This window comes from Fomitiporia mediterranea (assembly GCF_000271605.1).
Source record: "Fomitiporia mediterranea MF3/22 unplaced genomic scaffold FOMMEscaffold_3, whole genome shotgun sequence".
Classification (NCBI taxonomy): Eukaryota; Fungi; Basidiomycota; class Agaricomycetes; order Hymenochaetales; family Hymenochaetaceae; genus Fomitiporia; species Fomitiporia mediterranea.
The window spans coordinates 2,425,346-2,447,517 of NW_006760388.1; the positions used below are offsets into that span (position 1 = coordinate 2,425,346).

The 22,172-nt window shown below is 46.4% G+C and overlaps 6 protein-coding genes across 6 annotated transcripts; 4 read left to right on the forward strand and 2 right to left on the reverse strand.

The window, feature by feature from the left end:
* Positions 1-390: 390 nt before the first annotated feature.
* On the forward strand, positions 391-5,529 carry FOMMEDRAFT_166245 (uncharacterized protein; the record flags this gene model as incomplete). Its single annotated transcript, XM_007264024.1, has 21 exons — positions 391-516; positions 580-813; positions 868-892; positions 959-1,065; positions 1,140-1,219; positions 1,297-1,337; positions 1,404-1,599; positions 1,661-1,778; positions 1,828-1,897; positions 1,966-2,117; positions 2,166-2,276; positions 2,334-2,352; positions 2,406-2,489; positions 2,547-2,755; positions 2,807-3,775; positions 3,844-3,951; positions 4,000-4,744; positions 4,800-4,915; positions 4,975-4,995; positions 5,049-5,164; positions 5,219-5,529. The coding sequence occupies 21 exons, from the start codon at positions 391-393 to the stop codon at positions 5,436-5,438; spliced, it is 3,867 nt and encodes a 1,288-aa protein (XP_007264086.1). The 3' UTR covers positions 5,439-5,529.
* A 276-nt stretch (positions 5,530-5,805) lies between these two features.
* Positions 5,806-12,565, forward strand: FOMMEDRAFT_119356 (uncharacterized protein). The gene is made up of 44 exons (XM_007264025.1): positions 5,806-6,181; positions 6,238-6,532; positions 6,590-6,728; positions 6,781-6,833; positions 6,888-6,990; positions 7,049-7,167; positions 7,222-7,257; positions 7,307-7,402; positions 7,462-7,483; positions 7,543-7,550; positions 7,601-7,623; positions 7,680-7,693; positions 7,747-7,760; positions 7,813-7,838; positions 7,944-8,073; positions 8,124-8,160; positions 8,212-8,340; positions 8,407-8,557; positions 8,612-8,751; positions 8,810-8,995; positions 9,050-9,147; positions 9,200-9,318; positions 9,375-9,471; positions 9,521-9,598; positions 9,665-9,675; positions 9,730-9,895; positions 9,958-10,005; positions 10,058-10,117; positions 10,177-10,254; positions 10,309-10,643; positions 10,694-10,707; positions 10,762-10,837; positions 10,890-10,931; positions 10,993-11,002; positions 11,055-11,072; positions 11,133-11,156; positions 11,215-11,230; positions 11,288-11,393; positions 11,462-11,586; positions 11,651-11,674; positions 11,733-11,831; positions 11,893-12,023; positions 12,090-12,316; positions 12,383-12,565. Exons 1-30 carry the CDS (start codon positions 6,033-6,035, stop codon positions 10,366-10,368), a joined length of 2,685 nt encoding a protein of 894 aa, XP_007264087.1. The 5' UTR covers positions 5,806-6,032; the 3' UTR covers positions 10,369-10,643; positions 10,694-10,707; positions 10,762-10,837; positions 10,890-10,931; positions 10,993-11,002; positions 11,055-11,072; positions 11,133-11,156; positions 11,215-11,230; positions 11,288-11,393; positions 11,462-11,586; positions 11,651-11,674; positions 11,733-11,831; positions 11,893-12,023; positions 12,090-12,316; positions 12,383-12,565.
* Positions 12,566-13,583: 1,018 nt separating this feature from the next.
* FOMMEDRAFT_166247 (HECT-domain-containing protein) lies at positions 13,584-16,332 on the forward strand. The gene is made up of 10 exons (XM_007264026.1): positions 13,584-13,730; positions 13,794-13,905; positions 13,959-14,125; positions 14,180-14,310; positions 14,379-14,388; positions 14,449-14,724; positions 14,800-15,093; positions 15,157-15,447; positions 15,512-15,671; positions 15,781-16,332. The coding sequence occupies exons 1-10, from the start codon at positions 13,633-13,635 to the stop codon at positions 15,961-15,963; spliced, it is 1,722 nt and encodes a 573-aa protein (XP_007264088.1). The 5' UTR covers positions 13,584-13,632; the 3' UTR covers positions 15,964-16,332.
* Positions 16,333-16,620: 288 nt separating this feature from the next.
* Positions 16,621-18,971, reverse strand: FOMMEDRAFT_119362 (mRNA-methyltransferase). The gene is made up of 6 exons (XM_007264027.1): positions 18,374-18,971; positions 18,031-18,306; positions 17,651-17,963; positions 17,372-17,557; positions 17,120-17,283; positions 16,621-17,060 (listed from the first exon to the last, which is right to left on the reverse strand). Exons 1-6 carry the CDS (start codon positions 18,759-18,761, stop codon positions 17,026-17,028), a joined length of 1,362 nt encoding a protein of 453 aa, XP_007264089.1. The 5' UTR covers positions 18,762-18,971; the 3' UTR covers positions 16,621-17,025.
* A 488-nt stretch (positions 18,972-19,459) lies between these two features.
* On the reverse strand, positions 19,460-20,148 carry FOMMEDRAFT_77495 (uncharacterized protein; the record flags this gene model as incomplete). The annotated part of the gene is made up of 3 exons (XM_007264028.1): positions 19,460-19,524; positions 19,678-19,935; positions 19,995-20,148. 3 exons carry the CDS (start codon positions 20,146-20,148, stop codon positions 19,460-19,462), a joined length of 477 nt encoding a protein of 158 aa, XP_007264090.1.
* Positions 20,149-20,550: 402 nt separating this feature from the next.
* Positions 20,551-22,096, forward strand: FOMMEDRAFT_145291 (uncharacterized protein; the record flags this gene model as incomplete). The annotated part of the gene is made up of 7 exons (XM_007264029.1): positions 20,551-20,671; positions 20,746-20,766; positions 20,860-21,072; positions 21,154-21,280; positions 21,397-21,560; positions 21,679-21,824; positions 21,950-22,096. The coding sequence occupies exons 1-7, from the start codon at positions 20,590-20,592 to the stop codon at positions 22,094-22,096; spliced, it is 900 nt and encodes a 299-aa protein (XP_007264091.1). The 5' UTR covers positions 20,551-20,589.
* Between the last annotated feature and the right edge of the window lie 76 nt (positions 22,097-22,172).

Below are 22,172 nucleotides of genomic sequence, written 5' to 3' on the forward strand. Positions count from 1 at the left end.
TTCGTATTTATCCATGCACCAGTTCCGTTCTTTTCATGAGTCAACCTTACCAACTTGATCAATGATCATTGAATGAGACTCATGTGTAAATGTATTCCTTAGGCAACCGCGACAATGCGGTGCAATGATCTGTCTTTTTTTCCTGCAACAGTATACCTTCCCAATATTATACCCTAAACTTTTGTACCATCCGTAGAAAATAGTCCTGTGGTAATGGACGCCTTTCCAGTCGCATTCGGGTGGTATAAGTAATAACTAGAAAAGGAAATCGTGATTCATATTTGCAACGCGCTTTTGCCGGCCCTGAAGGTGAATGACTATGCGAGAAATCCCGGAGTCCCAATATTCTCATCCCGTCTTGTTCTACACCCCACTCTAACCTGGGAACTAATGTCTTCCTCTGTTCGGAGCGTCCAGGCTGCCATTCAGGCTCTTAAAAAAGCTGCCGCTAAAGGGAAGACGAAGAAGTCTGTCCTTGAAAACATTGATAACCTTTCGACTTCTACAGTGTTACTTGTAAGTAAATGCTGTCCTTGTCCACCTCACAAATACCTCGTCTCACGCATCCCGACATTGCAGAATTCATCGTCTCCTTCTTCTCAGTCTTTCGAGAAACTCATATCTGTTTTTCGTGCACCACTTATCCCTCTCTACTTAAATTATACGGAACTCTCGCTTAACGTCGCTTCTGCTGTTTTGAAAACGGTTCTTAATAATAGCGTATGTTCCTTCCCTTCAGGGAACATCGATCATGATAAGGAGAAACAGAGCGGCTGGGAGCAAGTAGCGCACTCTTTATTGTCCGGTGTCATAGTAGGTCACGCTACAGTTTTGTTTGGGAACCAATTCTGATTGATGCGAAATTAGGATTTTCTTGAGAACGATGGCACCGGTAAGCTACCTTCGTCCTGGTAATCAGTTACTGAAAGTTGATCCATTCAACCTTTTGTAATCATAGACAAATCGAAATCGAGAGTTGCCAAAGCATTTTTTGGAATAATCTGCGAATTCTTCTTCAAGGGATATTCGGCCGAAGGTGATATTGGTGGCAAGCTTCGCTTCACTGTATGTAGTCATCCCTCTTTGTTGCCATATTGTTCCTCTGCTAACGATTGACACGCATATATTCAACTTATCAGGCGTACACACTGTTGTCAGAAGCATCGACCCTTCACCACGATAACCAGAGCAAGTTACGCGATCCGAAACTCCTTGGGCCGTGAGTATATTTCCGCATCATAGACTTATAAGAACGGAGGAAAGTGACCTTTTCAAAATGCCTTTCATGTACGTTAGGCGAGCCCTTGGCGAAGCTATTCTAAAGACCCGAGGTAAAGGTTTGCAGCTAGAATGAACACGCCGCTGACCACTCGTCGGCCTGCATTAAGACTTCGTTGTTCTAGAGACCCTTCTTAACTTATTCGCCATTCTGCTTCCTTCGGCATCCGTAGGACGGGATGAACGACACGCTTTTATCCAAGACGTGTTCACCACTTGTGGTGAAACGGTCTCTGATCTCCTTGAAGGAGCACAGACTGGGGAGTGGGATGAAACGTCAACGAAAGTTGTTGATATCCTGGCAGCCTCGGACATCAGCTTGTAAGTGCTCACATGCCGTAAGGCATTTTCTAGGTAACATTCAGCTGCTAACTGCCTTAAGTCCTCAACCCTTTGATGTCGGCGAAGTCATTGTATGCGGTAACAAATACCCTCAGCCAGAGATTTCCGATAGGTTTTATGTCGACAAGACGTCATTTCTCGTAAACGTTCGCCAAGAGGTTTGTTGTCTACTAGCAAAATTTCTGTTACATGCTAACGTTTATTTAGGACGACATGTATGAAGAAATGCAAATCCCGTACGCTGAAGTACAAGACATTAAGACAATATCTCTCGGAGGTTGGTCACGTTCAAAATACTCATTACTTACGATGTTGAATATGACAACTTGTCGAATTGCGATATAGACAAGTCAACTCGCGTTTCTGTGCTCTTGAAGACAGCCCCAAAAATAGGTGATCAAGTCATTTCGACACATCGAGAACCGCTTATTCTCCTTGTCGAAATACTTAACAAGGACTTGTCCCGGTTCAAGGAAGCACTTCTTCATAGAAAACTAGTAAATATTCTTGTTTAGTTCTCAGTACGTGCTGACTTTTCATTGAAGGAGAAGGATCTTGAAGGAAGAAAACAATCGCGAGTCTCCGTATCAGCCAGCTTGGACCTCGACGAAGATACCGTGCGACGCCAACGTAACACACAGTCGCCTTCACAGAATGTATGTTGTTCTAAGCTGGGAGCTAGATGAATATCAGCTTATTGACTGTGCGAGAAGGCTAAGAATATAGAAAGCTGTAAGTGGCCACAACGTTGGTTTTTAAACCGATACCTTATTGGGTTCATTCAGTCTATGACACGGACATCTTGCAGTCACTATCTGACAAAGCAAAGTGCAGAACGACTGCTGTCATAACGGATGGCAAACTCCCTAGTGCGTCAGGATACTGTTTCGTTCATGCTACATGAGTCGGATTAAGCATCTATCTAGGGAATAAGAGAGTAGCGAAGGCAGGCCCCAAGGAAGCAGAGGACTCTGTCCGTCAGGCTACAGCACCGATACTTGACGCTTCACGTATTGCAGAAACAGGCGAAGAGCTGTCTGAAATTGATATGGACAAGCCAGGGAACGTTTCCGTTAAGGCAAGGACTGCAAGGGATAAGAAGGAAGACGAAGGGCGTCATGAGACCACGCACGAAGTAAGCATTATCATAAAGACCAACCCTCTTTGCCTTTTCATCGCATGACAGCCTTCTAAGTCCATCGTACTCCCAAAGGGCGAAACTGCATTGAAGATAAAAAAGAAAGTCCGAAGAGGCAAGGAGGCTAAGGAACGCACCCAGATATGCTTGGATTCGGACGCAGAGGTATCCCTTAACCCAGAGATTGAACCGGAGCGGAAGAACACGATTGAAGTTCCTCGGGAAAATGTTGAAGAATTCGCCTTGGAAACTGATGCGCCCCGTCACAATAGGGATCCCGCATCTCGGAAAACGGACCAGAAATCCGGTACGGCTAGATCTACAGAGGATCCCTCAGTTCGACCCCGGCGCGCTGCCGCTGCTCTTGCATCGGCGAGACTCGCCAAGAAAATCGACAATAGTGACAATCTTGATGTCATCGATGTGCGTCAGACGAACGATGACTCTTCAGTTATTTTCAATAGTGAGGGTAAGCCCCGAGATATTACGCGGGATAGGGAAAAACGTGGTGTAAAGGCTCTGGAACCTGCTGCAAAATTGAAGACCCAGTCAACTATGCCTGCTGTTAGGCCTCCTTCACCTCTTCAAGCCGCTATGCCTCGCTCGTCCTCTCCACTCTCAAAGATCTCGAGGATGAAAGCAAAGAAGACAGTCACTGACCTGAGGCCAACAAACGCGAAAGGTCAAAAACGAACTTCTGACGACGTTTTCTCTGTAGACGTTCAGGAAGCTGCCCCACCAAAGAAATCCCGCATTGATGTCGAAATTGATACTGGAAACAAGAAGAATGCTCGCTCCCGACCTCCACCAACATATACTCATCGTGGGAGAAAGGCCAAAGGGCCACCTGTCCGAGAAGAATCACCAGTTGATTGGGATCGATTGCCAAAGCAAGCTTCAACTACGGTCAAGAATAGGCAGCCGGAGTCGCCTGAGCCCGCTGCTCCGCCTCGAGACACTAATCGAGGGAAGAGGGCAGTCAAAAAGGAAAACATCGTGATGCCGAAAGGAAAGACGGTAAGCAATTGATAATATCAAAGTCTTCTTCAGTATCCATTGATCGACTGCGTAATTTTCTCGAACAGACTGGAGCGCAGACAACCAAACAGTCAACCAAAGTATCTGAAAACGAGTCGCGTCCCCGTATTCCACTACAGACGGTCGATCAAATCTCGAATGAGGCTTTGGAAGAGGTGATCCGCCTATAAAATTATACGTGTAGTATCCTGACACGTTTTTAGACGAAGCACATTCATCTAGACCAGAGTGTGCCACGGCGTGATCCTGCTGGCATGCTCACAAAGTGCTGGCCTGCCAATACAATCACCTCTAACGAGAATACCAAAACGATTAACTTCCCGTCACTTTCAGAAGTACTTCTCGGGGGTGCTGTCGTAAAGGAGAGTGAAGCTAAACCGAGGAAGACGATAGAGGTCGACCGAGAGGCCTTCTCCGACGATAACGATGGTGACAATGTAGAGACCGAATTTAACTTACAGCAGCACGATACACCTCCCAGTTTCGCTCATGGTTCCGAATCTAACGACGGTCTCGTTAATCAGAGCGATGTTGAAGATGATGAAATCACCAAGCGTCACGGGGCTCCGCACACTCCTCCGCTACCGCAAGCTAAGTCGCACTCTCCTGTTATCGAAGCCGTCGTCCATAGACGACCGAAAGAAATAACTGCTCTGGATGACGAACCAATCGACCTCACTGACGATGACATCAAAGAAGCTCTTCGAAGTCTTCGCTTGCGTCGAACTGAGAAAGCGCAGGAGCTTCAAAAAGCTAGCCGTCCCCAAAAATCAATCCATAAAAGCCTGGTTACAGTTGTCGACCAGGAATCCTCTGACGAAGATAGAGCACAAGCGGAGGTTTTGTCGCACCCCAGAGTCAAATTCGATGAAAGACTCAGGTATAAATTGGATCCCCTAGAAAATCCATCTGCCCGTGGACCCACCGCATCTCGCGTCACACTACCTGGTCTGCTGCATTAGCTTTCTCGTATTCGATGTGTTAACGAGATTCTTGTCGGCAGGGAAAAAGCCTCGTGTCACCAACGGCAAACCTGCATCTCGGAACGGAAACGCAGTAACTAGCCGTGAAAGTCAGGAAAATCAACCGAAGGAGCCTGGTATGGCAGAGATAATTAACGTAGGTTTCACACTTGTGGTGCCTGTGCTTTAAGACTCACTAAATATTCATTCCCACAGGTGCTCGACAGGATACAAAATGTCGACCTTAATGCTACTTTAAGGACTTCACACTGACATATTGCACTTAATAGGTCATCGTATCCAATATATCGAACAAATCACGCGCGGTCAGAAGCGACATTCGAGCTGCTAGAGATCGCATTTTACAAGAAGCAGCCACTGACTTGCAGGAGATGAGAGAGGAAAGGTTCGTCATTCGCCTGTACTTTCAAAGAAATCAGTTGACGTTTACTGGCTTTAGCATCGGTCACTACAATAACTTACTGGTGCTGGAAAACGAGTACGCGAACATAGGTCGCAAGCTGAACGCTGGGTTTGATGCTTTGACCAACGTCAATTCTGATATCTGCCAGTTCATCCAACAATCCATCAATGCCCACAATCGAGGTTCACTGCTGAGGAAGATGCCGCAATCTTTATTCGGCTCTGCTTTGCCCCAGTCTTTTCTGCAATTCAACTAGTTCCGTGTGTATCTCTGCTGCATGAGTCTGCGCCGGACAAGTCTGTGCTTTTCTTGATGCTCGCTTTGGACCGCTGAGAATTTCGCGACTGCTAATCAACAAGCCGGTAACGTGCAATCCCTTCAAGACCTGTCTGTCCTTACCTTAGAGTACATGTAATATCGTGTCTGCCTGCGTTATATGAATAGAAATACGAATGCAACATGTTGCAGCTGCTAAGTGGGACAATAGAAGAAGAGAAAGAATGAGAGACCTGAAAGTTAGACTCGCGTAAAGGATGCCGTCGGCTACCAGACAAACATACCGTGTACGCGTCTGAAGTGTCATCTGAGCTGGTACTGCATGACTTTTTCGTCCAGCATCCTGAAGCACCGCGTGCTGCTGGCGCAAGTACTAGGCCCATGTGCTCGGTCGAAGAATGTCAGGCCGTCTCCTGGACTTCGCGGAATCGCCACGAGCTCCTTTCCGAAAGGATATATCTCAGCTAGTCTGGTCAATCGACGCGTCACTTCACTCTTCCCTTCTAACCCTGCATCCCAGAGATTCTCCCTTTCACAGTTCAGCTTGCCCAGATATTATTGTGCACTACCTCCGATGAGCTCTGCACCGCCAGGTTCCACTCCAAAGTCCGATGCTTCTGCAAATGAGCATCGGCTGCCGGACGGCGTGAAGCCTACACATTACGATCTCACTATTTGCACAGATCTCGAGAAGCTCACCTTCGACGGATCTGTAGCGATCGAGTGAGTTTCCATGCGCACAACATGATTACATGAATCCGTCTGATCAAATTTGTAAGTCTCGATATCCAGAAGGAAACATCGACCATTGTCTTCCATGCTTCCTCGCTGAACATCAAGGATGTATCGATCACGGCTGATTCTCTCAAGACTGCGCAAGCTCCAAAGTCCTTATCCTTGGATGCGGCAGCGGAGCGTGCAACCGTCGTATTCCCTACTACTCTTCCGAAGAGCTCCAAGGCACAGCTTAGGGTCACATTTGACGCTCAATTGACCGGAAACATGATGGGCTACTATTACTCAACCGAGGAAACGGACGGAAAGAAACAGGTTTATACACTTACTCAGTTTGAGGTAGGTTGGGTTTCAAGTCAGTATATCTGATGTGTGTTTATATTATGGTCATCACAGCCAACCGCTGCTCGCAGGGCCTTCCCATGCTGGGATGAGCCGAACTTGAAAGCAACCTATAGCGTTTCGTTGATCTCGCGCGAAGGCACAGTTAGTCTAAGCAATATGTCCGCCATATCGGAAGAACCCTATACAGCTTGTGAGTTTATCTGCTGTATTGCCATTGTATGCTGTCTGAGCCTATCCTTTAGCTTCTGAGTCCGGAGGGAAATGGAAGATCACCAAATTTGATCGTACTCCACCGGTATGCACTCATTCAGCAGATTTAGTATGCGCCTAAAGCAAGTCGTTGTTGTAGATGTCTACCTACCTTGTGGCATTCGCGAATGGGAACTTCAGACACATCGAAGGTCAATACAAGAGTCCGATAAGCGGGAAGACGAGACCCCTGCGTGTCTATGGTGAATTTATCATTCTTCTCTTTTCTTGTTTCATGCTAATAATTTCTACCCATCCTAGCGACTGAGAAGTATATTCACCAAGCCGAGTTCGCGCTCGATATCAAGAGGAAGGTCCTTCCTCTTTACGAGAAAGTGTTCGACATCGAATATCCCCTACCCAAGCTGGATACGCTTATCGTATGTGCTCTTTCTTGCCTGCACACGTAAAGCTGAATTAGTCTATGTTCTTAGGCGAGCGACTTTGATGCTGGAGCCATGGAGAACTGGGTGTGTTTCTTCATCCCTCTATTATCGGCTTCGATTGACGACCTTCTAGGGTCTGATTACTGGACGGACAACTGCGTTCTGCTTGGATCCGAAAAAATCTGGCGTAACAGCACAAAAGAATGTTGCAACTACTCAGAGTCATGAGGTGCTGCTACTCTTTCCATTAACACCGAATACTGTAGCTAACTTGTGCTTGGTTATTAGGTCGCTCACATGTGGTTTGGAGGTGAGAAATGCTCTTGTTCCATCTTTAAAACCCGGATGCTCATTATGATTCGTTTTTAGATATAACGGTTTGTGTTCCTTTTCCTTGATTCGATTATAACGCTTATTCTCTTGAAAGACCATGTCTTGGTGGACTTATTTGTAAGTGGTCTAGAAATAATCGGAGATGTATCACTGAGTCGTACAATATTACTTAGATACCTGAACGAAGGTTGGCAGTTTATTCATTATGAAGATTTTTATAACTTATCTATTTATTGATAGGTTTTGCTACTCTGGTCAGTTTCTTTCATGCGTTGCCTTGTGGACTCTGACAATTCCGTAACCTAGGTGGGCGAGGTCATTATCATAGGTGAGTACTGTCGATAGCGACTTCTTTACTGCATCTTTTGACGCTTTCCACAGATAAGTAAGTATTTAAGCCCTCGTGTTTGGAGGATATACGTGTCTAAGTCGTGTAGGATTTTCCCGGAGTGGAAGGTCTACAGCGAATTCATCAACCATCATCTTGCTAGAGCGCTTGATTTAGATGCAAAGCTGTCTTCACATCCCGTTGAAGTCGATTGCCCCGATGCTAACCAGATCAATCAGGTACGTGCCCGAACTAGTCACTTAACACCAGTCTCATCTACTTTAATTAGATCTTTGATGCATTGTCGTATTCAAAGGCTGGTTCGGGTAAGCAGCAGCGCACTTGCACGAGGGCCTGGAACTCATAACTTTCTGAAGTACTGCGAATGCTTTCTGCGTTCGTTGGTGAAGAGACGTTCCTTAAAGGTGTTTCAAACTACCTGAAGAAGCATCTATACGGAAATGCCTCCAGTAGAGATCTTTGGACCGGTATCGGCGAAGCTTCAGGTGCGTCATCTACTTAGGGCCTCTCGTCCTCGTCGCTGTTTATAATAGATTTACATTTCTGTGTAGGGAAGAACATTGAAGAGATGATGGACAACTGGGTCTCGAAAATGGGATTCCCTCTGTTAACAGTAACGGAGAAAGATGGCTCGATCCACGTACGCCAAGATCGTTTCCTCGAAACTGGGCCTGCAGCAGAGAAGGACAATCAAACTACCTGGTGAATAATACTTTACATAGAAGTTAAACTTCTCAGAGCTCATTAGATGACTAGGCAAATACCCCTGAATGTTGCAGCTGTCGGGAAAGACGGTAAACTCAAGGTTGACCGCATCCTCCTGAAAGAAAAGGAAATCACGATTCCTCTTGATACCACCAAACCGTTCAAGCTTAACTATGACACCTCCGGAGTTTGTAAGTTAACTAGGGTTTCTTTCCTACTAGAGCAGCACTGATAAGATGGATAAATTAGATCGTGTTCTCTACTCTCCAGAACGTCTTGACAAGATTGGCGCAGAGGCTGCAAAGAAAGACTCGCTGTTCACTCTCAACGACCGTCTCGGACTGGTCAATGACGTATTCGCTCTTTCCAACGCCGGGTTTGGGAAAGTCAGCGCAGCGCTGACCCTCATCGACAATCTGCGACACGAAGAGGAATGTAAGGACGTCTCATTTTTTGAATTTTGCGTACGTTCACCGATGATTTTTTCAGTCCTTGTGTGGCAAGGAATTCGTGACAGTGTCCATGACATTTCATCGGTATTCTGGGAGAACGAAGCGGTTCGAGAGTTGTTGAAGAAGTTCCGCGCGGTAAATCAATTTCACAATCCGTTCAGTCGATTGCTGACATGTAGAATCGTAGTCACTATACACACCTTTAGTTGATAAGCTAGGGTATGACTATTCGGATTCGGACTCAGCGGATACCAAGCAACTGCGCACTCTCGCTATCTCCGGAGCTGCTGCAAGCGAAGAACAAAAGTATGATATTTGTTTCGCTATCACAATGCAGTACGGATAAACGTCGTTATTTCAAGGGTGGTCAAGGAATTGACGAAGAGGTTTTCCGAGTTCCTCAAGTCGGGTGACGACTCTGGGATTGCGTCCGACATCGAGAGGGCTACATATGTCACAGTAAGCATCGGAACAATGCATGAGCTGAACAGAGTTTATATTTGAGTAGGCTGTGAGGAACGGTGGAAGGGCCGAATATGATGCGGTCAAGGCCATCTTCGAGAAACCGAAGACTCCTACGACAAAGGTGACCTTTAGCAACGTTCTTATGATGATTATGTTATTGACCTAGAATTATTTCGACCCTATCTAGACCGCTGCGGTGTACGTCCCTCTGCATAATCTACAAAATTGTTTCTAACCCCAAGATGCCTTCAGTGCTGCGATGTGCTCATCAAGTGACCAGACGCTGATCGATGAAACGCTCAAGTTCATGATGAACGAAGCCAAGGATCAGGACGTTTATTTGTTCATCGCTAACCTCGCCAACAACACTCACTCTAGACGCAAGATGGCTACCTTCTTCAAGGATAACTTTGACGAGGTCTGTCTGCTCAAAGTCGCTGTGCGATCGAGAGTTGAAATCGTTAACTCTCGGTCTTGTAGATTTACAAACGCTTTAATGCCAACACGCAACTTCCCTACCTCGTCTCGGTACGTATCACGCCCAGTGGTTCAATAACACTCTGACTGACGACATGTGCAGTACTCGTTTAAATACCTTTCGACTGCTAAGGACGCAGACGAAGTCGAAGCATATTTCAAGGTAATCATAAATCATGCTATTGCACTATTGCATACTGATTAATCTCTATGTTTTCAAAGGACAAGGACGTTTCAAAGTTCAACCTTGCACTTCATCAGACATTGGACACTATACGCGCTCATGCAGCTTTGATTGACGTACGCTTTTAACTTTATACTATCCAAAGTATGCTTGCTAACTAGAGAAACAAGCGCTCAACCGATGACGTTAACCAATGGCTTCAGAACTGGAGCAAGGGCGCGAAGCTCTAGCTTTACCTTCTACAGCATCTAGTTAAAGTGATCGATCTATTTGTCGCATAGCAGACGATGTATTATACAATAGTAAACTCCCACATTTCAAAGAACATATCTGAATGCCTTATTCTCAAATTCTGTCTGATCAAGCATGCCTCTGGCTTCTGCGTTCCGCCTCTGGCTTGCTTCATCTACGAGCTCTTCGCTTAAGTGAAGTTTGCGATCGCGAAGACGGTTAATTGAGAACATGAAGATGCCGAGTGCAGCGTGGCAGGCGACCTTTCCTGCGACTTGCTGGGGTATTAGAAAATGTGACTTCGGACACGTTGTATAGACCCACATCCGATCATCATGGCCTGAAATACATGCAGTTAATATAGCTATGAACAATAGAAATGGGCTTGTCTCGCCTTAGTAGCTGTATCGAAACGAGGAGCCTCGTTTTGCTTAACGAATTGAGGTCCAACGACATTGCCGACACAATCTTCGGGAATTCCAGTCCAAGACACATGTAACATTATTTTAGCTTTACTCACAGGCAATGAACGTCAGTGCAGATGCCATTTGTTTCTTTGTGTCTAGAAACTGTATCAGTGGACGGTGACAGTAGCAACGACTGTACCGCAAATTAAGCCTCACAGCCTGACATCTGTTATGTGTCCTCATTAGCGTGAACCAGTTTCCGGTAGGACTGTACTTACGTTCACAGAGATCATGTTCTATGTAGTACGTGAGTAAGGATCTCCTCAGCGGAAGAACATACTTGCAGCAGTACGTACCACACCAAGAGCGAAACTGACAGACTACAGAAGGAACCTTTCAGTAGCCTCGCTTATCTATGGACCCAGTCCGAAAACATACTTGAAGATTAGTGAACCTTTGAGGACATTCAATTAGTCTGTGTTACTAAGAGCAGAAAATAGGATTGTCTCACCAGAAAGCTATCAAACGCATCCAAGTCCTATCATCCGGTAAATAAGCCAGTAACGCAGCAGCAATCAAACAGGCAACGTTGCCAGCGCTTGCGACCAAGATCCGCGCTTCACAAATATTGGAGCAGTCAGTAATCTGATTGAAGTCGAAGATATGCAAGACGGAATGGACTTACTGTTACTAAAGCGCGAGGCAATATATCCACCGATGAGAAGTCCGGTAACTTGGAATGCGTTGCCGACGCAATCCATGAGTGTGGTTCGGATGGTTGAGAAGCCGAGGTTCTTGATCAACTCGGTCCTAGCATTGTTGAGTAACCGAGTCTTCGTGGCGTGATATCAGGCAACACGGAAGTGAAACTTACGAAAAGTTGGAGATAACCCCATTCCTTCAGAGGTACATGGTTAGCGCCGATCTGAGGTTGTTGGGTGAATACTATGGCTCACGGAATCCCAGCGGCGAATACACTGATCACGATGCACCAAGTCTTGAAGTCCAGAATCGCTGTCTTGACCTGATATAACTTGAACTTCCCTGACTTGATTCTACCATGGAGGGTAGATCAGTTTTCGGTACTTGCTCAGATGGCAGAGTATCTTGGCTCACCCGACTTGATTACTGGCAACTCGAGCAGTCGCAAGAAGACGCTCTTCATGGTTTAGAAACCTAGCCTCGACTGGAGAGTCGGGTAGGAAGAAATAGATGACAAATCCCCAAGCCGTCGTTATTGAACCAAGCTACCAAATAGAATAAATCTGTGTATTTGGATATTCGTATCAGGAATTTCAGCAACAACTGCTTACCACGATGAAGACGAGCTGCCATTGTTTTACTGGTCCGTTGTCACCGTCCTTACTAATCCCTGTACTCATCAAAGAGCCGATTATTCCAGCCCAGCCCAATGTTGAGTAGATGAAGTTATAGCGAAGGGCAGCCTCGCTTCTTGTCCACCAATAGCCAACTGCAAGGGTTATCCCAGGTGTAATCGGTGCCTCGAAAACGCCCAGGAGGAATCTGCAAGTCGCGGCCCCTTCATAACGAGGTATAATAAGGAGGTCAGTACTAGGTACAATGAAGCAGGATTGGATGGTAAAACCTGCGAACGACTTGCTCCAAGTAAAAGCAAGAACCGTAATTCCCCAACAAATTGTGCATACACCCAACAATTTCCCGGTCGAGAAACGTGAGAATAGGTAAGACGCTGGAAATTGTGCGACGAGATAACCTAGGTAGAAGAGTGAAGCGAGCCAGGAGTACTTCGAACCAGAGAGGTTTAAATCGGTGCGAATTCCAAAGAGATTGGCATAGTTCAATGCAGTTTTGTCGAGGAACTGAAGGACACCAGTTATAAACATTAGAGATAGGACATAGCAGTCAAGCTTGAAAACGATTTTCTTGTTTATTTCGGGTGTCTATTATATCATCGTAAGTTAGTCAAGGCTGTGTAAATATTGGGTTTCAGAAATATTGATTGAGGTAAGACACTTGCCAGAGTGAGCCCGGACTTCTGGGCTTCAATAAACTCTTGTAGACCGACGTTCTCTTGAAGGTCCCGTTCGTCAACGGCCAAGGTATTCTGTCCAATATGGTCGGATTTTTCTACAACTTCGAATGTACCTTTCTCGTCGGAAAGGTCTTGCTTATTGGGAAGTTCCATAGCCCAAGAGTCGCAGTTTACGCAGGTGCAAAAGCCAGTGATAGGAACGAGAGTCTATTATTCGATCTATTCATTGCATGGAAATCGGAATCAATCGTTCGTTCTAGCCAGGCAGCTCCCACACTGCGAGAGAGATGGAGGCCGGTTTGGTCATGGGATCAGAACTCATAAAGAATACTCCAGGAAGACGTAAATAATGTGCGAATTTCTATGAGACTTTGAGGACGTACTTATCAATGCTTGATGCTATCGCGGCAAGGGGTAATATATCAGCAATCGGAAGCAACGGGTTCAAAGAATCAAAAGGGAGAAAAATGCCACGTTCGGTACTAGTCGCGGAAGGAGGACATCCCTTGCCCCGTCCGCCGAACTCGGAGACGGATCGAACGAGTAAATATCTGTTTCAGTAAAAACCTTGCGGCGTCGGGAGCCTGAATCATTGCCAGTGGTGTATAATCTGAATGAATTGCCGTGCGGCGCATTGCAACAGCCTTGAAGGCATTGATACTAGTACAATATTTGATGCACGGCTTTGACCCCGGTCTTGCGAAACGTCTGCATTACGTAACAGTGTGCCCATCAATCAGAGACTCTGTGCCCATTTCAGTCTCTTCACGACCCCCGCCGGCGCTCATCCTCTCCCTCTTCCACGTACCACCCTCTCTGAAAGTCCCGTACTGCTCAGCGTCATGTCGGTGGTCACTCCGAATGTGGTCGCCCATCTCGACGACGAATTCGGGCCTCTGCCCTCTGGCTGGGAGGTCAGGATAGATCAAATGGGCAGGCGGTGTGTCGGATACACTCCTCTCGTGTTTCTTAGTACTTGGACTCACGCATTCGCATTGTAAAGATATTATGTCGATCATAACAATCGCACTACCCAATGGAACCACCCTAACAGACCAATACGGCAGTCAACGCCCGCCATTCAGCAACAGCAAGTCCAGAATACCGCATCACAGGTGATTACAGGTATCAGCTCCGCGTTCGCACCAGACCTGACTCTGTTCCACAGATCTCTTCCCGCATTCTAGTTGACGATGTCCTCGAATCTACCTCAGCTCGCCCTGCAACGAACACTACTGCGCCTTTGTCTGTGGCTGCGGGCAACAACGATGGTCTTCCGCCAGGCTGGGAGCAGCGCTTCACGCCTGCCGGGCGACCTTACTACGTTGACCACACGTGTGTCCGCCTTTACGTGCATCCCTAGATCTAACTCATTTTGTAATTGTTTAGTACGCGCTCGACAACATGGAACAAGCCTGGCAATCCGTCGAATAACAATCAACCTGTTTCCAGTAATGCGCTCGGACCACTTCCCGCTGGTTGGGAGATGCGTCTTACATCTACGGGCCGCGTTTATTTTGGTGCGTTTCCTTTTATCATCCGGTTAAGCGATGGTTCACTCATGCATGTCTCTCTTTTTGAACGACAGTTGACCATAAGTGCGCCAATCGCTTTCATCAGTCATTATGAGACAACGTGCTAACGGCTTTGAATTATAGCACCAAAACGACAACCTGGGACGATCCACGGTTGCCATCTTCTTTGGATCAGAATGTCCCTCAATACAAGCGTGACTTCCGCAGGAAACTCATCTATTTCCGCAGTCAACCCGCAATGCGCTGCCAGCCTGGCAACTGTCAGATTCGAATCCGAAGGAGCCATCTCTTTGAAGATTCGTACGCCGAGATCATGCGCCAGTCACCTTCGGAGCTGAAGAAGAGGTTGATGATTAAATTTGACGGAGAAGATGGCCTTGATTATGGTGGCGTTTCAAGGTCCGTAATTATAATTATCCTTTGTTGCAAGTTAATTAATCGAAATTAACATTCGTTACCTTTGCCTTTACACAGAGAATTCTTCTTCCTCCTATCGCACGAAATGTTCAATCCATTCTACTGCCTCTTCGAGTACTCCGCACATGACAACTATACGTTGCAGATCAACCCTGCATCAGGTGTCAATCCAGAGCATCTAAACTATTTCCGGTTCATTGGCCGTTGCATGGGTTTGGCCATCTTTCATCGCCGTTTCCTTGATGCGTACTTCATCGTCAGCTTCTACAAGATGATATTGAAGAAGAAAGTGACATTGTCGGATCTCGAAAGTGTTGATGCGGAACTCTATCGTGGCTTGAAATGGATGCTGTAAGTCTAGCTTGCCTTTTTCCACTTACTAAGCCAGACTTACGCATTTGTCATCTTTTTCAGGGAGAATGATATTACGGATGTACTTGACGAGACGTTCTCTACCACGGAGGAACGATTTGGAGAGATCTTTACGATTGATCTTTGCCCGAATGGCAGCACCATTCCTGTCACTGAGGTAAACAAAGGGGAGTACGTCGATGCGGTGGTGAACTACCGTATAGCGAAACGTGTCAAGGAGCAGTTCGATGCGTTCATGGCCGGGATAAACGAGCTAGTCCCACAAGACCTCATCATGGTGTTTGATGAGCGGGAACTCGAGCTTCTAATTGGTGGTATGTCGGAAATTGATGTGTAAGTGCCTTTAGACGTTTTATAATCAGCATTGGTGTGGTGACTAATAATGATATGGGTAAAGCGATGACTGGAACAAGTTCACGGATTACAGAGGCTACGAAGTCAACGATACGGTTATCCAATGGTTCTGGAAGATTGTCAGAGCATGGCCTCCAGAGAAGAAATCCCGTCTTCTCCAATTCGCAACGGGGACCTCGCGGATACCCGTCAATGGGTTCAAGGTTCGTATCGTATCGTATCTTGCCGTATCCCTTCCCTACCAATCATTCAATTGTGCTTGTACCTGACCGTACCGTGAACATTCGTTACTATTGACCTCGTTACACACAGGATTTACAAGGCTCTGACGGGCCGCGCCGCTTCACCATCGAAAAGTCAGGCGACCCATCTCAGTTACCCAAGAGCCATACATGTTTCAACCGTATTGACTTACCACCGTATACGAATTACGAAGTTATGGAGCAGAAACTTACGTTGGCGGTCGAAGAGACTATGGGTTTCGGACAGGAGTGAAGGGTCACCTACCTGCTTTACTTCTGTCTACATGTCTTGCCGCAGTGCCGGTTTATTTGCTCAACCGGTATTTGTATGAATCGTTTCACGCTCATCATCATGTCCATCATCACCATCATCAACAGCAACAACAGCAACAATAGCAGTGTCATAAGGCACTTCTCACTCCATTCCACATCACTTAGCTAAGTTATCTACATCCCCTCGCATGCGATTCGATTCCTGGCTGCGCCCCCGCGCGCTCATGGTTATTAATCGCACGACTTCTTAACCTTGCATATATACATATCCTCTCCTCTCCTCTCCTTTCCTCTCTCTCTCTTCCTCCCGTCTTGATTCGTTCTGTACATACATTCGTTTTCCTCTCCCTCCCTCTCTCTCACCTTCATTCCTGGTCGGATTATCTCAACGTCTCTCGTTCCTTTTTTCTTTCTGGTACCGTATCATATCATATCATATCATATCATTCGTTTTCGTTTCGTATACATAGTATTACTCACTTTCTCTTATCATTTGTCCTCGTCCTGTTTTCCTTCGTCTTGTCTTGTATGTACTCTATCAATTGGTTGGTTGGAAACACGACTTTCATATTTGCCCTCGCAATTACTCTTGAACTCTTTAGGGTAAGTATTATGGCTTGACTTGTTTATTGGGCTGGAAAAATCAACAAGAGAGGAGGAACAAGTTCACAAAGAGAAAATCAGAATCAGAAAGAACAGAGAAATGAAGTAAACAGAGGAAAGAAAGAAGTCGTTATTAAACGATCCTACATATGCGTGAGTATCGTAATGTAGCAAGTACTTAGTTGAAAATTGAAAAAGCGTGGCTAATCATTATAATGATACAGAGCCAACAAGAAAGAGCGGGAAGACCAAGAAAGTTACAAGCAAGCATGATAACCAGCATGACAAGCGGCCGGGTGGGTGGGTGAATTCACAGATAGTAGGAAGAGGAAAAGTAAACTTTAGAAACAAGAAGAATGGCGACGAGGAAGAGAAAAATGGCACAAGAATAAAACGGTAGTGAAAGTAATTGGTGTCTGAGCCAGTGGTGCCAAAATTCTCATAGCTTCTCGAACGCAAACGCTATATATACATCTTCAAGACAATGATTCGTCAATTTATGATTCTAAACCAAAAGTAAGAAATGGACATACTAGCAGCCTCCCACTGATCCTCATCCATCTGACTCTCCCCCCTTGAATCGACAACCTTCATACGCTGTAACAGCTGCCCATACTCAGGATGCTCGAAATGCTCTGCGTACACATCGTGAAACTCGGATTTGTATATCAGTTGAAGGTGGTACTCTGATGCCATTCTGTTGTTTTTTTTAGAAAGGGGGAAGTCAGGAATAATAATACCGTACGGTGAAACAAGGGTATGGAGAGAGGGAGAGAAGAACGTACTGAACAAAGTTATCCCAATGCACGACATACTCCGGTACGTCCTCCACCGCATCACGCAAGAAGAACGAATACCGATGTCCAAAAACCGGTTTTCGTTCTCGGTCGTCGAACTTTATCTTATACACTGAGTTCCCGAACGAGAGGTCTGAACGGTCTTGGTCTGGTGGGAGTGCGTCGAGTCGTTCACTTCATTTTTCCAAGACAAAATAAAATAAAAGCAGAAACCTCTTAGTCAAACGAAATGCGAGAGAGATATTTGTATGTCGAAAAATGACTCACAGCAAGAACTTATCATTCGGAATAGTCCCCACAAACCTCCCTCCCCTTCTCAACCACCTCGTCACATTCTCCAACATCACTCTCGCCTTCTGTACGCTCTCAAACGCATAATGCATACAGAATTGCATCGACACGACGTCAAATGGCGGTGCGTCAGGCGGGATAGGCATATTCGGGACCTCGCTTAACGAGTGGCTGAAACAGTCTATGGCAGCGAAGAAGGCGTTGAACCGGGAAGTGCTTTTTAAGGGATTGGCAGCGGCTGAGGACATGTATCGTGAACGAGCTTGGTCGACGGATATTTCGGCAATATCTGGAGCGAAACCATTTAGCATTTTTGATAAATGACACCAGATATGAAGGATGAAGAGGACACGTACCGACACCAACATAAAACCTTACTTTCGCCTTCTGCCATTTATTCAGATCACCTCCTTTCCCGCATCCCATGTCCAACACCTTACCCGAACCACCTCCTCCATTAAACTGCACTTTCCCGTCTTTTCCAAGCTTAGGATCACTCGAATCGTCCCCGTGTAGTACAGGATGTGCGAAACGGGCTATAAGGACTGATTTGACCCAGTTGTTGAAGTTCTTAAGCCCGATAATGGGAGATTGCTGTCTTTGGGTCACGCCTACGTCTGGCCTAAGATTATCTAGTAAAAAGATAAAAGATAACCATTAGACTAGACTATTCGAAGTTCGATAGTATGAGATACGTACAATGCGAAACGACAAGCCCTACATCCCGGTTAAGCCTTTTCGACGGTGTCTCATCAAAGGCTCTTGGTCTAAGCGTCTCATTCGAAAGTTCCCCAAACTTGCGTTTACCTAGAGCGTTCTCCTTTAATGGATTCTTACTGAGTCTCTTGTAGAACTCTCGTTCTTCGTCTGATAGTGGGATGAGGATGGAGCCTGCTGGTGTTCGACGATTTCGAGGAGCGTATGGTATGCTCGGACGGAGAGGGGTCCGACGCGTTGGCGGGGACGAGAAGCTCGATATGTCCGAGGCGGCAGTGAGGGGTAACGCATCTCTCAAGGGAGTTCGCGGCATCTCCGGTGACCGCGAAGCTGAAGCAGAATGGGAGCCCGAAGCCGACGAGGAAGACATGCGACGGAGTAGTGCGTCTGCTGGTGATTGTGGCTGGTGCTGGTGATACGTATTCGACGGTGCACGCGCTCGAGACAAGGACGGAGGGAGAATTTCCTTGTTTTTCGAAAGTGGTGAGGCGGAGGGACTGCTGTTGCTGTTGCTGCCGGTGGCCACTGTGCTCGGCGGGAAGAGTGGTGAGCCGTCGTCGCTGTTGGGCTGAAGGATGTGGGATAGGTGGGCTGAGCGAGGACGTGGTGTGCCCGTCGTGGGCATGCTCGGGCTCGCCACGGCGCTACTACTCGAACTGGCTCGCCGTTGGAAAGTCGGAGAGGGGACATTGTCATCGGAATTAAGGAGAACAGAGAGGTCTGTGGCACGTCTGGCGGAGGACGGACTGTGAGCGACTGCGGTGGTGGTGGTAGTACTGCTGCTGGAGGGTGACAGTGCACTAGGGACAAAGTGGGCTGTTTGTGGGGAGGCTGAGTGTTGTGGGGATGCTGAGATGAGGTGTGGAGAGGGGAGAGGGTAGGAGTGAGAGACGGGGGAGTTGAGGACAGCATCTCTGACTGGGTCGAATGGCATGGTTCCGTCTCTCGTCTTCCATCGTCTCTCACTCTCTCTCCTGCGACGCGACTACTGCACACGTCCATCGCTCAATCAGGCAACTCTCATTTTCAGACATATTACATTGACTACTCAAAATACACTTCGCATATTCAGCACAAGCACGGAAGATGAATCGTAATCCAGTCCGTGCACGTCGAAGACGGCATGTCGTTCCCTAACGTAACATCATATCATCATCCATTTCCCATTCCCCACGTGTAGTGCACACATCACAGCATCATAGTAATCATACAGATTAAAACACATTAGCATCGGCATTTAGTATTTCCCTCTAGGTCATTCATCAAATATTCAAAACACCACTTACCAGTCTGCAGGAAAAAGTTTAAAAGCGAGGAATTATCACTCGGGCAGACAACAAAGTTCTGTTGACCGCTGGCTATGATCGTGTCCCCGCTCATCGACCACGTCGTTGTCGTTGCAGTATCATCCAGCGTCAGTGGCTTGTACGATGTCGTAGCGGACATGTCGACGTTCAGGAATAACGACGAGTTGGTGTCTTGGACCGTGCTTCCAATGTTAAACCATCCAGAACTCGACTCGGGGCCTAGCACAGGAGCGCCATCTGCAAACGAATCAAAATATTAATTTATTAATTGACTCCCAAAGTTAATATCGACATACCAACTGGTGTGCTTTGAATGTAAAAATGATACACCGGGTCCTGGTCAGTCCGAATCTGCGAGCCCGCAGCCGCTGCAGCAGACGACGTCGACGTCGGAAACGCCCAAGCAAACGACGCAGCTGATAGAACAGACGCAATGGTAATGAGTCTCATCATCACAAAGGCAGATTTTCTCTCCAGCTCTGTAAAACGAGGGGGAATAATTTATACGGTCAGTCTGTGTGGCATACGCATGTTCTTCCGAGCATTTGTCGAGAAACACTACACATCTGGAAAATCTTCGCAGTCAAATAACCCTCCTGACCATGACGTATTTAAGACAGGCATAATAATTTAAACTAGACCGATCTTTTGTGTATGTCGTTATTCTTAGCATACTCCGAGCTTGCGAAATTATTCCAGACAGATAATTTGGAGTAGGGTGGCACATAAACATAAACAGAAATCCTGAATCACAGTCGTTCCTCCTACAAGTGCATCACGTGCGACATTTTGCCTTATTTTATCCCCCCAAGATTTTCGGTTTTGCGATTCTCGTTCCTTTGTCTGGTCTGTCTGGAAACAAGTTGCTTCTTGGGGTCATTCGAGGGCTTGATGTCAATTACACCAGAACTCCGTGCATCTGCTCGCGCAACGTATCGATTTCTTTTCCGTACTGCGGCAAATACGTTCCGAGGTTCGTTCTTGTCTTGTAACTTTGAGTCTTTGACGTCACGCAGCCTTTCTCTAATTTCGCCCTCTCTTCTCTAGGAGATGACCGTGTTCTAAACGGTAACGAATCATGTTTTGTCCCTTCTTCAAGCATCAAAGACTTAAAAAAAACCCATTTTGTCCGTTCGTGTGTGCATCACGAACCATACACAGCGTTCCGAGAAAAGGTACGAAATGACTTCCGGGAGGGTCGGTCTGTGAGCGAGGAAAGCGTGTACAGTGCGCGAATACAACTCGGTCGGGAAGTCGCAGATGTTTTGAGGAAGAACGTCGTCCAGGGTGTTAAGGTCCAACCAATCGAGCAATCCTCCACTATCAGTACAGGGGTTGGGGATAAGGTGAAGGTTGAGGAAGGCGGAGTATGGCGTACGTGTTTTCCCTTTCCTCTCTATCTTCTGACTTGTTCAGCGAAGTTCATGCTCTTTCTTATTGGTCTTTGTTCTCTAGGATTACGAATCACGAAAGATACAGAACTTGGTTCGAACGAGACGACTAAGATGGGGTCAGCGTCGACTTCTCCTGGGGGACTAGGAAGAGGGCAAACGTGCTGTCAACAACAATCCTCTACGTCTGCGTGAGTAGGGCTCGATCCGAGCCGTGCGTCCTACTATTCTACTCCGTATCACATATATTAATATAGTTTTCAATTCATCTATCCATCTTGCATGTTGGTTTCCTCAATCAATATAGTTCATCACCATTTGAAAGTCCCACTCCTACTCTTACTTCCGGGTCGAACGACACAAACTCAAATTCACAAAGAAAGATGAACTATACCACACTCAAACGCCTTTCGCAAACACGTACCAAACCAGAGCTGAACGAAGCTGACTTAGAGGAGTCTTTCGTAAGAGGTCAATATATCTCCTTCTCCTTTCCCTCTCCTTCCCCTCCCCTCAAAACGGGAAACAGGAGAAATAGGAAAGAAAAGTGAGGCAAAAAAAGGCTAATACACAGCTTCGTTTCGTGTAGGTAGTGGCCCAGGAGGTCAATCAATCAACAAAACATCCAACAACGTCCAACTCCTCCACAAACCAACCGGGATACGCGTAACATGCCAAGAAACACGGTCCTTACAAACGAATCGAATGATCGCAAGAAGGAACTTAATCGAAAAGGTACGTGTACTTGAAGACCTCTGTCCTTGATTTCCTTGTCTTCAATTTCTTCTTTCCCCCTTTTTGGGCGTTATGTTGCTTTCCTCAATGACCAAGAAACGACTGATTATATCCCTTTCTTCTAGCTAGACCAAATCGCGAACCCAGGTCTATCAAAAGAAAACCTAAAACGAGCAAAACAAGTCGAGAGAGAACGTCGACGAAGAAAAAAGGCGAAGAAGAAAAAGGATAAGGCTCACAGTACAGAGGCAGACGAAGACGAAGAAGCTTAACCCCAAGCTCAAGGACAGTAAACAGTAATCAACCAGAACAAAAGACAGGTCGACGACGTTTGAAAAAGTATAGTCA